This window comes from Oncorhynchus mykiss, chromosome 15, assembly GCF_013265735.2.
Source record: "Oncorhynchus mykiss isolate Arlee chromosome 15, USDA_OmykA_1.1, whole genome shotgun sequence".
Classification (NCBI taxonomy): domain Eukaryota; kingdom Metazoa; phylum Chordata; class Actinopteri; order Salmoniformes; family Salmonidae; genus Oncorhynchus; species Oncorhynchus mykiss.
This window is the reverse complement of record NC_048579.1, coordinates 8,878,335-8,893,882: the sequence shown is the minus strand read 5'-3', so window position 1 is coordinate 8,893,882 and position 15,548 is coordinate 8,878,335. Positions and strand designations below refer to the sequence as shown.

The 15,548-nt window shown below is 42.9% G+C and overlaps 1 protein-coding gene across 1 annotated transcript in view; it reads right to left on the bottom strand.

The window, feature by feature from the left end:
• Positions 1–15,548, bottom strand: part of LOC110490900 (docking protein 6-like) — a 132,830-nt gene that overhangs the window by 62,463 nt on the left and 54,819 nt on the right. Inside the window, exon 2 of the mRNA XM_036945723.1 lies at positions 6,622–6,729. Coding sequence (XP_036801618.1) covers positions 6,622–6,729 — 108 coding nt within the window. The remainder of the gene's footprint in view (positions 1–6,621; positions 6,730–15,548) is intronic.

Below are 15,548 nucleotides of genomic sequence, written 5' to 3'. Positions count from 1 at the left end.
TAACTGCCTGTGTATATTGGTTCCTAACTTCCCTCAAAAGTTGCATATCACTTGGACTATTCGAAGCTAATGCAGAATGCCACAGGATGTTTTTGTGCTGGTCAAGGGCAGTCAGGTCTGGAGTGAACCAAGGGCTATATATGTTCCTGGTTCTACATTTTTTGAATGGGGCATGCTTATTTAAGATGGTGAGGAAGGAACTTTCATAGAATAACCAGGCATCCTCTAATGACGGAATGAGAACAATATCCTTCCAGGATACCCGGGCCAGGTCGATTAGATAGGCCTGTTCGCTGAAGTGTTTTAGGGAGCGTTTTACAGTGATGAGGGGTGGTTGTTTTACCGCAGACCCATTACGGATGCAGGCAATGAGGCAGTGATTGCTGAGTTCTTGGTTGAAAACAGCAGAGGTGCATTTGGAGGTCAAGTTGGTTAGGATGATATCTATGAGGGTGCCCATGTTTACGGGTTTTGGGTTGCACCTGATGGGTTCATTGATCATTTGTGTGAGATTGAGGGAATCAAGCTTAGATTGTAGGATGACCAGGGTGTTAAGCATGTCCCAGTTTAGGTCACCTAGCAGCACTAGCTCTGAAGATAGATGGGGGGCAACCAATTCACATATTGTGTCCAGAGCACAGCTGGGGGCAGAGGGTGGTCTATAGCAAGCAGCAACGGTGAGAGGCTTGTTTCTGGAAAGGTGGATTTTTAAAAGTAGAAGCTTGAATTGTTTAGATACAGACCTGGATAGTAAGACAGAACTCTGCAGGCTATCTCCGCAGTAGATTGCAACACCGCCCCCTTTGACAGTTCTATATTGTCTGAAAATGTTATAGTTAGGGATGGACATTTCAGGGGTTTTGGTGGTCTACCTAAGCCAGGATTCAGACATGGCTAGGACATCTGGGTTGGCAGAGTGTGCTAATGCAGTGAATAAAGCAAACTTAGGGAGGAGGCTTCAAATGTTAACATGCATGAAACCAAGGCTTTTACGGTTACAGAAGTCAACAAATGAGAGTACCTGGGGAATGGGAGTGGAGCTAGGCACTGCAGGGCCTGGATTAACCTCTACATCACCAGAGGAACAGAGGAGGAGTAGGATAAAAGTATGGCGAAAGGCTATCAGAACTGGTCATCTAGTACGTTCGGAACGGAGAGTAAAAGGGGCAGGTTTCTGGCCGTGATAGAATAGATTCAAGGCATAATGTACAGACAAAGGTATGGTAGGATGTGGATACAGTGGAGGTTAACCTAGGCATTGAGTAATGATGAGAGAGATATTGTCTCTAGAGATGTTTAAACCAGGTGATGTCACCGCATATGTGGGAGGTGGAACTAAATGGTTGGTTAAGGTATATTGAGCAGGGCTAGAGGCTCTATAGTGAAATAAGACAATAATCACTAACCAGAACAGTAATGGATAAGGCATATTGATATTAGGGAAAGGCATGCGTAGCCGAGTGATCATAGGGGTCCAGCGAGTGGTTGGGCTGGCTGGAGACACGGCGATTCAGACAGCTAGCAGGCCTGGGATAGCAAGCTAGCAGAAGGGCCTTAGATGGAAGTCGCGACGGAGGAAAGTCTGTTTTAGCCTCCGCGTTCGGTGACGTCGATAGACCAGTCGTGATGGATTAGTAGGGTGCCACATAGCAGAGGGGTCCAAGTCCAATTGGCAAAATAGGTATAGTGGCCCAAAACATTGGTCTAGACAGCTATTGGGCCGCTGCTAGCAGCTAGCCGGCCGCGGCTGGCAGATGGCTATTCAGGGGACGTTGCGACGTAGGGGCCAGTTGAGTACCCCCTCGAGCAGGTCACGTCGGTAGTCCAGTCGTGAAGGATTGGCGGGGTTCCGTGCCCCGTACCGGCAATAGAAGTGGTATTGTAGCCCAGGAGTGGCTGATGGGCCTTCTCAGCTAGCCGGGAGAATGGGCCTAGCATGGGCTAGTTCCAAGCTAATTGGTGCTTGCTTCGGGACAGACGTTAGCCAAGAATAGGCACTTGGATTGCAGCTAGCTAGCTGCGATGATCCAGGTGAAAAGGTTCAGGGCTTGTGGTAGGAATCCGGGGAAATGGAGAGAAAATGGGTCCGGTATGCTCTGGTTTGAGTCGCGTTGTACAAACTGGCAAGAGCTTTCGGAGCTAAAGGTTAGCTGATGACCGCTAGCAGTGGTTAGCTGACTACTAGCTAGTAGCTAGTTAGCTGGCTAGCTTCTGTTGGGGGATTCCGGTTCCAAGGTAAATAAAAATACTTTAGGAAAAACAGATCCACACCACATTGGGTGAGGCGCGTTGCAGGAGAGTATTTTGAAGTTGAGGTTTAGAAAAAGATTTTTAAAAAAGATATGCAAAGAAAAATATATAAAAAGATATATACGTGGAACACGACAAGACGAAGGACAAAGACGTCTGACTGCTACGTTAACTTTGATTGAGAGTGCGTCAGAAGTTTACATACAATCAATTAGTATTTGGTAGCATTGCCTTTAAATTGTGTAACTTAGGTCAAATATTTTGGGTAGCCTTCCACAAGAATTTTGGCCATTCCTCCTGACAGAGCTGGAGTAAATGAGTCAGGTTTGAAGGCCTCCTTGCTCGCACACACATTTTCAGTTCTGCCAAATTTTCTATAGAATTGAGGTCAGGGCTTTGTGATGGCCACTCCAATACCTTGACTTTGTTGTCGTTAAGCCATTTTGGCACAACTTTGGAAATATGCTTGGGGTCATTGTCCATTTGGAAGACCCATTTGCAAGGAAGATTTAACTTCCTGACTGATGTTTTGAGATGTTGCTTCAATATATCCACATCATTTTTCATCCTCATGATGCCATCTATTTTGTGAAGTGCACCAGTCCCTCCTGCAGCAAAGCACCCCCACAACATGGTGCTGCCACCCCCGTGCTTCACGGTTGGGATGGAGTTCTTCGGCTTGCAAGCCTCCCCCTTTTTCCTCCAAACATAACGATGGTCATTATGGCCAAACAGTTCTATTTTTGTTTCATCAGACCAGAGGACATTTCTCAGAAAAGTACGATCTTTGTCCCTTTGTGTGCAGTTGCAAACCATAGTCTGGCTTTTTATGGTGTCTTTGTACCTGTTTCCTCCAGCATCTTCACAACGTCCTTTGCTGTTGTTTTGGGATTGATTTGCACTTTCGCAACAAAGTCCGTTCATCTCTAGGGGACAGAACGCGTCTCTACTTCCTGAGCGGTATGACAGCTGCGTTGTATATTGGTATATTCAGGTGTTTGGAAATTTCTCCCAAGGATGAACCAGACTTGTGGAGGTCTACAATTTTTTTCTGAGGTCTTGGCTGATTTTTTATTTTATTTCCCATGATGTCAAGGAAAGAGGCACTGCATTTGAAGGTAGGCCTTGAAATACATCCACAGGTACACCGCCAATTGACTCAAATTATGGCAATTAGCCTATAAGAAGCTTCTAAAGCCATGACATCTTTTCTTGACTGTTTCAAGGCACAGTCAACTTAGTCTATGTAAACTTCTGACCCACTGGAATTGTGATACAGTCGATTATAAGTGAAATAATCTGTGTGTAAACAATTGATGGAAAAATTACTTGTGTCAGGCACAAAATAGATGTCCTAACTGACTTGCCAAAACTATAGTTTGTTAACAAGAATTGTGTGAAGTGGTTGAAAAACGAATTTTAATGACTCCAACCTAAGTGTTTGTAAACTTCCGACTTCAACTGTAGCCCCAGAGACATAAACTCTGTAAAAGTCACTGCTCTGCACTGCTTATTTACACTCTATGTGTCACGCCCTGACCTTAGAGAGCTTTTTATGTCTCTATTTTGGTTTGGTCAGGGTGTGATTTGGGTGGCCATTCTATGTTCAGTTTTCTATGTTTTGTATTTCTTTGTTTTGCCCGGGTGTGGTTCTCAATCAGAGACAGCTGTCTATCGTTGTCTCTGATTGGGAACCATACTTAGGTAGCTTTTTCCCACCTGTGTTTTGTGGGTAGTTATTTTCTGTTAAGCGTTTTCTGCACCTGACAGGACTGTTTCGGTTTCATTTTTTGCACTTCGTTATTTTGTTCAGTTCAATAAAAGTCATGAACTCTCACCACGCTGCGCTTTGGTCCTATTCTTCCTCATCCGACGACGACACCCGTTAGTTACACTATGGACATATTTATATATATATATACTATATATATTTATGCACAAAACCATGTCTCCATTATTTAACTGTCTTTGTCAAGAGCTCCCAACCTAGACACATCCCAAACAGTAAGGAGATATTTAGAGTGGCTGCTGTTCATGATATAAAGAACACGCAGCACCTTTCAAAACAAAAACACAAATCCAATATTGTTGTTTTTCTTGTTGTTTATGAATCGGTAAAAGTGTCTGTTTTCTCTGCAGCACTCTTATGGGGCGCCTCAGATGGAACCTTTGATGGTACAGTCCTTGGTAGCGAGCCGTGTCCATGGCACTCTATTATCCACAAAGCGGGCAAAGAAGGTGTTTAGTTTGTCTGGAAGCAAGATGTTGGTGTCCGTGACGTGGCTGGTTTTCCTTTTTGTAGTCCGTGATTGCCTGTAGACCCTGCCGCATACGTCTCTTGTCTGAGCTGTTGAATTGCGACTCTACTTTGTCCCTATGCCGACATTTCCCTTGTTTGATTGCCTTGTGGAGGGAATAACAACACTGTTTGTATTTGGCCATAATGCCAGTCATCTTTCCATGGATAAAAGCAGTGGTTCGCTCTTTCAGTTTTGCGCGAATGCTGCCGCCTATCCACGGTTTCTGGTTAGGGTAGGTTGATGGTATGGTGTAGTAGAAACTGTTGTTCCAAATTGATACTTGGACTATTCCATGACTTCTGTGTAGCCTATGCTGGCTCACATAGACAGATGTTGTAGTCTCCTAAATGTTCTGCATCCTAACCCTATAAGCATGACACGTGAGTTTACTGTGTATCAACAGTAGCTTGAAATTGGTGCAAACAAAACTACACAACGCAGTGGAAGATTTCCTCAAAAGTATCCATTACATACGCCTACTGCAGCGATCTTAAATCAGCATAGGCCTGATAACTAAATCAGCATAGGCCTGATAATCAGCAGGTGTCTGATAACTAATGATAGTATATTAGACAGCAGGTTACAGAGAATTAAAGAGCCCCTTTCACAATACCCTCACACATTAAAGAGCCCCTCCGACATTACAGCCACACATTAAAAAGCCTCTAACCATACAGCCACACATTAAAAAGCCTCTAACCATACAGCCACACATTAAAAAGCCTCTAACCATACAGCCACACATTAAAGAGCCCCTCTCACAATACAGCCACACATTAAAGAGCCCTCCCACAATACAGCCACACATTAAAGAGCCCTCTAACAATACAGCCACACATTAAAGAGCCCCTCTCACAATACAGCCACACATTAAAGAGCCCTCCCACAATACAGCCACACATTAAAGAGCCCTCCCACAATACAGCCACACATTAAAGAGCCCTCCCACAATACAGCCACACATTAAAGAGCCCTCTAACAATACAGCCACACATTAAAGAGCCCCTCTAACAATACAGCCACACATTAAAGAGCCCCTCTCACAACACAGCCACACATTAAAGAGCCCATCCCACAATACAGCCACACATTAAAGAGCCCCTCTCACAACACAGCCACACATTAAAGAGCCCCTCCCACAATACAGCCACACATTAAAGAGCCCTCTAACAATACAGCCACACATTAAAGAGCCCCTCTCACAACACAGCCACACATTAAAGAGCCCATCCCACAATACAGCCACACATTAAAAAGCCTCTAACAATACAGCCACACATTAAAAAGCCCAGCCACATCAAAATGCTCTGGTGTCCCGGCCAGCAAGTCCCTACATGAGGCTCCATCTCCTCTCCTCTCATTACTACAGTAGAGCCACATTACTCACTTAATACTGTCTTCCTAGCCACTGATAATGAGGCCTAATTGAGGTATTTTCAAAGGGTTTAATAAACGGGCAAATAAATATTATAACCCAGATTATCCCCCTCAAAGGGAGAGAAAAGCCCAGGAAGAACGAGATAAAGGGTCAAAATGTCCCAGCAACATGTACTCCTCATGTAACACATAAAGAGAAAAACAAGATTGTTTGGTGTCGGTTTGTGTGTAATATGATTTATTACAATGTATCTGTAATAAAAGAAGTGCTCTGCTATATTTTCTGCGGTGAAATGGCGGTCGGGGCTTGTTATTGGGTAAACTTCAAGGTTGTGGTTAAATTATGATGCGGTGGACGGCGTTAAAAGGGTCAACAGACTCAGACAAATGAACATCTGTCTGTCTGGTCTCATGCTGCGACTAAAAACTTCTCTGTCTACTGGCTGTATCCTTCATTTCCAGACAACATATTACTTTGACATCCAATTAGGTGAATATATATATATATATATATACAGTATAACTGAGCGGAGGGGAGGATTGATGGATATTTCACAGTAAAAAACAGTGACAGTATATAAAGTGATGTTTAGTGAGTACCTTGTGAAAGCTCTGGAAGTATGCTGCCTTCTCGTCTGGGTATTTCTCTAACCGCCTTGGGCCTTTACTATAAAAAGTGATGTTTAGTGTTTACCTTGTGAAAGCTCCGGAAGTATGCTGCCTTCTCGTCTGGGTATTTCTCTAACCGCCTTGGGCCTTTACTGGACGCCTTCTTAAACATCAGCCAACACCTCCTGAAGATCTATGGAGAACACACGGAGAACAGAGCCATCAGAACCTTTAGGTCCCTCAGAACCCCCAGCAGAAGAACCCCAAACCATTGAAAACACATGGAGAACAGAGCCATCAGAACCTTTAGGTCCATCAGAACCCCCAGCAGAAGAACCCCCAAACCATTGAAAACACATGGAGAACAGAGCCATCAGAACCTTTAGGTCCCTCAGAACCCCCAGCAGAAGAACCCCAAACCATTGAAAACACATGGAGAACAGAGCCATCAGAACCTTTAGGTCCATCAGAACCCCCAGCAGAAGAACCCCAAACCATTGAAAACACATGGAGAACAGAGCCATCAGAACCTTTAGGTCCCTCAGAACTCCCAGCAGAAGAACCCCAAACCACTGAAAACACATGGAGAACAGAGCCATCAGAACCTTTAGGTCCATCAGAACCCCCAGCAGAAGAACCCCAAACCATTGAAAACACATGGAGAACAGAGCCATCAGAACCTTTAGGTCCATCAGAACCCCCAGCAGAAGAACCCCAAACCATTGAAAACACATGGAGAACAGAGCCATCAGAACCTTTAGGTCCATCAGAACCCCCAGCAGAAGAACCCCAAACCATTGAAAACACATGGAGAACAGAGCCATCAGAACCTTTAGGTCCATCAGAACCCCCAGCAGAAGAACCCCCAAACCATTGAAAACACATGGAGAACAGAGCCATGATAACCTTTAGGTCCATCAGAACCCCCAGCAGAAGAACCCCAAACCATTGAAAACACATGGTTATCATAACACAATGAAAGGAATTAATTTAGAAGTGTATAAAACAAAACAAAAAAACTCTAACATATTGAATACATTAATAAGTATCTTCACTGATTAATTTGTCCTTCTCCTTTCCAAGTGTTCCAGCCAGCATCTCTCATTATTTATCTGTGTGGATATTAATCCAGACTCAATGACATGCTCACCGGTGCATCAACACATGAATAACTCACAGAGTAAACACCTTCCTCTCGGTCAGTTTAACCTGGACTGTTTGTGCAGTCATCTATTTATCAAGCCAGACCTATTTGTTTGGGTACACTGCTATTGCACAGTAACAGGCACACATATACACACACTAGAACACACCGTTTGCCAAAGGGCCACAACAAGGTCAAGATTAAAAATGGGACACACACACACACACACACACTTAAAAACTCTCACACACACAGAGAGAGAGAGAGAGAGAGAGAGAGAGAGAACCTTACACAGGAGCAACAGAGCAACAGACACCCCACCTAGACCAGTGAGACACCCTTCCAGACATGCAAGACCCCCTGCCGAAGGACCTGCACCGAGAGAAGCTACGACAAGAGGACCTATACCCAGACAACAGCTTCACCAGCCGCATCCCAACCAGCTAACACCATCCCAAATAAACCCTGGCCATGCTCTATATAGGCCCCCCCATATCATATTTTGGGCAGTAGCGTAGCCTAGTGGTTAGAGCGTTGGACTAGTAACCGATATGTTGCAAGTTCGAATCCCCGAGCTGACAAGGTACAAATCTGTCATTCTGTCCCTAAACAAAGCAGTTAACCCACTGTTCCTAGGCCGTCATTGAAAATAAGAATTTGTTCTTAACTGACTTGCCTAGATAAATAAAATATCAGACCTATGCCCCTACCAGGTAACAACAAATTCAATCCTGTTTAGACAACTTCCTGGACAAAATATTTCACTGTAATAGTGAAGGTCTAAACTTGGCAGTAGAAAACCAAAACAGTATATTTGACCTCTCAGCTTCCAATTGAATCTAAACATTTCAAGTAGAGAACATAAGAAATTTAACAACAATGACAAATGGTTTGATGAATAATGCAAAAATCTAAGAAAGAATTTGAGAAACCTATCCAACCAAAAACATAGAGACCCAGAAAACCTGAGTCTACGCCTTCACTATGGTGAATCAGAAATCAGCTCGATGTAATTGACAAATCCATAGACTCTAAACACTTCTGTGACAGTTGGAACACACTAAGCAAACAACCACACAAAGAGTTATCTATCAAAAAAGGAGATGTGTGCATAAACCACTTCTCCAATCTTTTTGGCTCTATAACAAAGAACAAACAGCAAAAACATATACATGATCAAATACAATATTTTAGATTAAACTATTAAAGACTACCAGAACCCACTGGATTCTCCAATTACCTTGAATGAACTCCATGACAAAATCAAAACCCTCCAACCCAAAAAGGCCTGTGGTGTTGATGGTATCCTTAATGAAATGATCAAATATAGAGACATCAAATTCCAATTGGTTATACTAAAATTATTTAAATCATCCTCAGTTCTGGCATCTTCCCCGATATTTGGAACCAAGGATTGATCACCCCAATCCACATAAGTGGAGACAAATTTGACCCCAATGACTACTTTGGGATATGCGTCAACAGTAAGTCTTCTCATGCTTTGTTGACGTAAAAAAAGCTTTTCACTCAATTTGGCCTGAGGGTCTGCTATACAAATTCATTGAAAAATTTGTAAATATACGGAAAAATATACGACATTATAAAATCCATGTACACAAACAACAAGTGTGAGGTTAAAATTGGGAAAGAACACACACATTTCTTTCCACAGGGGTGTGGGGTGAGACAGGGATGCAGCTTAAGCCCCATCCTCTTCAACATACAGTATATACTGTATCAATGAATTGACGGGGGCTCTAGAACAGTCTGCAGCACCCGGCCTCACTCTACTAGACTCTGAAGTCAAATGTCTACTGTTTTCTGATGATCTGGTGCTTCTGTCTCCAACCAAGGAGGGCCTACAGCAGCACCAATATCTTCTGAACAGATTCTGGCAGACCTGGGCCCTAACAAAATACAAAAATAATGCCCACAAATACAAATTCCATCTAGAAACCGTTGCCCTAGAGCACACTAAAAACTATACAAACCAAAAATGTCCTCTGTGTACATTGTAAAACACCAAAACATGTATGCAGAGCAGAATTAGACCGATACCCGCTAATTGTAAATATCCAGAAAAGAGCTATTAAATTCTACAACCACCTAAAAGGAAGCGATTCCCAAACCTTCCATAACAAAGCCATCACCTACAGAGAGATGAACCTGGGGAAGAGTCGCCTAAGCAAGCTGGTCCTGGGGCCCCCACAAGTTTCAAAAGAATAGAGACATTTCAAATGTCATAGTATGTCTATAACAGTGTTGTAACAATGTGCAAATAGTTAAAGTACATAAGGGAAAATAAATTAAATTTTACCTTTATTTAACTAGACAAGTCTGTTAAGAACAAATTCTTATTTTTAATGACGGCCTAGGAACAGTGGGTTAACTGCCTGTTCAGGGGCAGAACGACAGATTTGTACCTTGTCAGCTCAGGGATTTGAACATGAAACCTTTTGGTTACTAGTCCAACACTTTATCCACTAGGCTACCCTGCCACCCCAAATAAATATGGGTTGTATTTACAACGGTGTTTGTTCTTCACTGGTTGACATTTTCAAATCTTGCTGCTGTGATTGGTGGTATTTCACCCAATAGATATGGGAATTTATCAAAAACATTTTTTTTATATATTCTTTGTGGGTCTGTGTAACCTGAGGGAAATATGTGTCTCTAATATGGTCATACATTGGGCAGGAGGTTAGGAAGTGCAGCTCCGTTTCCACCTCATTGTGTGGGCAGTGTGCACATAGCCTGTATTCTCTTGAGAGCCAGGTCTGCCCAAGGCGGCCTTTCTCAATTTTATTTGATTTAACCTTTATTTAACTAGGAAAAGCCCATTGAGACACAGAGTCTTTTTTTCAAGGGAGACCTGGCCACGAAGGCAGCAACTACCAATACATTACATCATTAAATCATGCAACATTACAATACAACAACATGATCCAGCCTAAAAAAAGCATTTCCCCTCTTCTGTAACAGAGTCTCCCATCAATATTTTACATCCATTCAGCTGCACTAACATATCTAGATGAAGCATGGATTGTAGATTATTCTATTCAGCGGCACTAACATATCTAGATGAAGCATGGATTGTAGACTATTCCATGTGTCTGGGGCACAAGAAGGGAAGGCTGTCTTGCCTAATACCGTGAATGTCCTGGAGACTCAATAGCAAGGCTATGCTCACTGAGTCTGTACACAGTCGAAGATTTCCTTAATGTTGAGTCAGTCACAGTAGTCAGGTATTCTGCCACTGTGTACTCTCCATCTTCCCCTCTCTCCTCTACTGCTCTCTCGCGCTTTCATGAAAAATACATTAAATCAGCTTATTTTCTGTAGTAAAGTATTTTCCTAGTCGAGTAGTACATCCGTATCAGTGTATCAGTGGTTTGTTTACTTGTCATGCTTTGTGTTGTTGTTTGTTTGTTGTGGAACCCAGGAAGAGTAGCAGCTGCTTCTGCAAGAAAGCTACTGGGGATCTAGATAAACCAATCACCTATATCATCCATAACAGACCCAGACACTGACAGTGTAAATCCTTTAACCTTTCACATCATTATATTATTCTGTGTGATTTACTCTGACATGTCAGCCCTTTAAAGATGTCTGTGGTCATTGACTGATTTATAGTTCGCTGATGAGTTTGGCTCACAGACTTCCTGTCTCCACTTTATTATATAATACCTTAATGGCACCCGGAAAGACCAGGGAAGCACAAATGTTGTCCTCCAACCTTAACAGTCTGTAAATGCATAAAGAGCCTTTTCCGTCTGGAACAGAGTGATCTAAACCAAATACAAGCCTACAGCCCAGTATTGAATAATAACTTTATACAATGGCCCAGTTCCCTGATTGTTGTGATATTGTGCTGAATGGACCAGTTCCCTGATTGTTGTGATATTGTGCTGAATGGACCAGTTCCCTGATTGTTGTGATCTTGTGCTGAATGGCCCAGTTCCCTGATTGTTGTGATATTGTTCTGAATGGCCCAGTTCCCTGATTGTTGTGATATTGTGCTGAATGGCCCAGTTCCCTGATTGTTGTGATCTTGTGCTGAATGGCCCAGTTCCCTGATTGTTGTGATATTGTTCTGAATGGCCCAGTTCCCTGATTGTTGTGATATTGTGCTGAATGGCCCAGTTCCCTGATTGTTGTGATATTGTGCTGAATGGCCCAGTTCCCTGATTGTTGTGATATTGTGCTGAATGGCCCAGTCCCCTGATTGTTGTGATGTTGTGCTGAATGGCCCAGTTCCATGATTGTTGTGATATTGTGCTGAATGGCCCAGTTCCCTGATTGTTGTGATATTGTGCTGAATGGCCCAGTTCCCTGATTGTTGTGATATTGTGCTGAATGGCCCAGTCCCCTGATTGTTGTGATATTGTGCTGAATGGCCCAGTTCCCTGATTGTTGTGATATTGTGCTGAATGGCCCAGTCCCCTGATTGTTATGATATTGTGCTGAATGGCCCAGTTCCCTGATTGTTGTGATATTGTGCTGAATGGCCCAGTTCCCTGATTGTTGTGATCTTGTGTAGAATGGCCCATTCCCCTGATTGTTGTGATATTGTGCTGAATGGCCCAGTTCCCTGATTGTTGTGATCTTGTGTAGAATGGCCCAGTTCCCTGATTGTTGTGATCTTGTGTAGAATGGCCCAGTCCCCTGATTGTTGTGATATTGTGCTGAATGTCCCAGTTCCCTGATTGTTGTGATATTGTGCTGAATGGCCCAGTTCCCTGATTGTTTTGATATTGTTCTGAATGGCCCAGTTCCCTGATTGTTGTGATCTTGTGCTGAATGGCCCAGTTCCCTGATTGTTGTGATCTTGTGTAGAATTGCCAATTCTCCTGATTGTTGTGATATTGTGCTGAATGGCCCAGTTCCCTGATTGTTGTGATATTGTGCTGAATGGCCCAGTTCCCTGATTGTTTTGATATTGTTCTGAATGGCCCAGTTCCCTGATTGTTGTGATCTTGTGCTGAATGGCCCAGTTCCCTGATTGTTGTGATCTTGTGTAGAATTGCCAATTCTCCTGATTGTTGTGATATTGTGCTGAATGGCCCAGTTCCCTGATTGTTGTGATCTTGTGTAGAATGGCCCAGTTCCTTGATTGTTGTGATCTTGTGCTGAATGGCCCAGTTCCCTGATTGTTGTGATCTTGTCTACAATGGCCCAGTTCCCTGATTGTTTTGATATTGTGCTGAATGGCCCAGCCCCCTGGTTGTTGTGATATTGTGCTGAATGGCCCAGTCCCCTGATTGTTGTGATATTGTGCTGAATTGCCCAGTTCCCTGATTGTTGTGATATTGTTCTTAATGGCCCAGTTCCCTGATTGTTGTGATATTGTGCTGAATGGCCCAGTCCCCTGATTGTTGTGATATTGTGTAGAATGGCCCAGTTCCCTGATTGTTGTGATATTGTGTAGAATGGCCCAGTTCCTTGATTGTTGTGATATTGTGTAGAATGGCCTAGTTCCCTGATTGTTGTGATATTGTGTAGAATGGCCCAGTTCCCTGATTGTTGTGATCTTGTGTAGAATGGCCCAGTTCCCTGATTGTTGTGATCTTGTGTAGAATGGCCTAGTTCCCTGATTGTTGTGATCTTGTGTAGAATGGCCCAGTTCCCTGATTGTTGTGATATTGTGTAGAATGGCCCAGTTCCCTGATTGTTGTGATCTTGTGTAGAATGGCCCAGTTCCCTGATTGTTGTGATATTGTGTAGAATGGCCTAGTTCCCTGATTGTTGTGATCTGTGTTACAGTTATCGGTATCTTACAGTTATCTGAAGGGCATTTATAAGGAGTCGACTAGAACTTATGAAGGCTATACCATGTCTCGGGGCTTCATCTTGTAAAATAGGACCTATGTATTTCCAGTCTGATATAGCTTGCTGATAATCATCTGTGTGAATATCAACTGAATTTCGATGATTATCTCTCTCTGCATCGTCGCCGTGGGATTGTGTATCCGGGAACCATTTGTTTATTCATCTGATGTACTTAATTAATATGAAGAATACAGAGCCTGAACTTCACACTCCAGGAGATTGACTGTTCTTACCTGTTCTGATCCCACTGATGGAGCTCAGGGCCACTTAAGTGATGCTAACGCCTATTATACAGATAAAAACAATGGATAGAGGAGTAGAGACAGAGAGAGAGGAGGAGAGATGGAGAGAGAGAGAGAGAGAGGGAGAGAAAGAGGAGAGAGGGAGAGACAGAGAGAGCAGAGAGGGAGAGAGTGGAGGAGAGAAGGAAATAAAGAGAGAGAAAGGAGAGAAAGAAAAAGAGGGATAGAGGGAGCAAGCGAGAAGGAGAGAAATAAAGAGAGAGAGATAGAGAAAGCAAGAGAGAGAGCGAGCGCGCAAGAGCGGAAGAGAGAGAAATAAAGGGAGAGAGAGAGAGAGAAAGGAAGAGAGAGAGAGAGTTTTTTGAGTTTTTATAAAACCTTTATTTTTTACTCAAGTGTTAACATAAATAATGACACACTGCCTTTTCAGAAATGAAACAACAAATGTAATTCCTAAACAAAAATAAATACATAACATATACATTCAACTTATTTCAGCAGCAAAAAATATTTTCCCCTCCTCTACAAAACAAAGCGCTCCTTCGTAGGCCCACTTCTCCTCAAATAATAGGAGATCTTTTACAGCTGAAAAGAACTCAAAATCTACTTTTATTCTTGCTTTCACTAAACCTTTAAAAACACATCTCACATCCTGCCCATATCCCGTTTCTATCTTATGTTTCCTACTCAGAAAAATTGACATCTTAGCTTGTCCCAAAATTTAATTTAACATTTGACATTTTCTTTTCTGTTGTTTACTATATTGAAACCCCAAAATAAAAACAGTGTTATTGAAAAACTCACCTACAGCTTTAAACAAAGATTCCAGCATTTCCAATAGAGGTTTTATCCTCTCACACTCCATAAAACAGTGAAAAATGGTTTCTCTTATATTACAAAAAGGACATCCATCTCTAACATCTGAGTTAATAACAGATACAAAAGCATTAACTGCAATGATGCCATGTAAAACCCTCCATTGCATATCACCAGTACCCTTTTGTAACGGTGGCTTGTGCAATGCTCTCCATGCTGGCTTTACCTTGTCATCAATGCCCAATTTTACCCTCCATGGAGTATCTTTTCTATTTTTCAATTTATCTTTATTCAACACCTTGACACACCCCCTATACAATTCCTCTCAAATCCAGCAATAACGCCTTTCTTTCTGACTCTGGGATATTTGGTGTAATCCCTAGTTTTGGAAATGAGACGTCTTCATCTTGCACCTTCTTCTTGTGGCTACTAAGCATACCCCATTCTTCCGCTGACAGAGCCTTCCTACAGCTCCCCAGCATTTGTCCGACAATCCTTTCCGACCTCATCCCCAAATGTTATGCCACCCGTCTTCCATCCATTAAGGCGGGCCCAGCCATGGCCATTAACTGTCTTAAGGTGATGATTTTCCCCTTCACCAGAATCTTGGAGAAATGTGGAACAGCTGTAGTTGTACAATCCAGTCTTGCCCCATGCACCAGAGGTTCCTCCAACAGCCAATGCACTGACTCCGCTGAAGTTCGTCTGGACACCTTCATTATGCGCCACACTCTGAGGAGGCCTCTGTAAAACGGAGGTACTCCCTCCCTAGAAATCTGGCTACTATCAACCAGAAATAAAGCCTTCTTTAAACCTAATCCTCCAACCCGCTGTAATATAAGACCTGCCACCCCTCTCCACACCACATTTTCCGGTCCATAAAGCAACCTTTGAATAAACTGAAACCGGAAAGCAGCAGCCCTACTAGCAAGATGAACAAGACCTTGTCCCCCCTCCTCTTTTGACAAATACAAAACACTT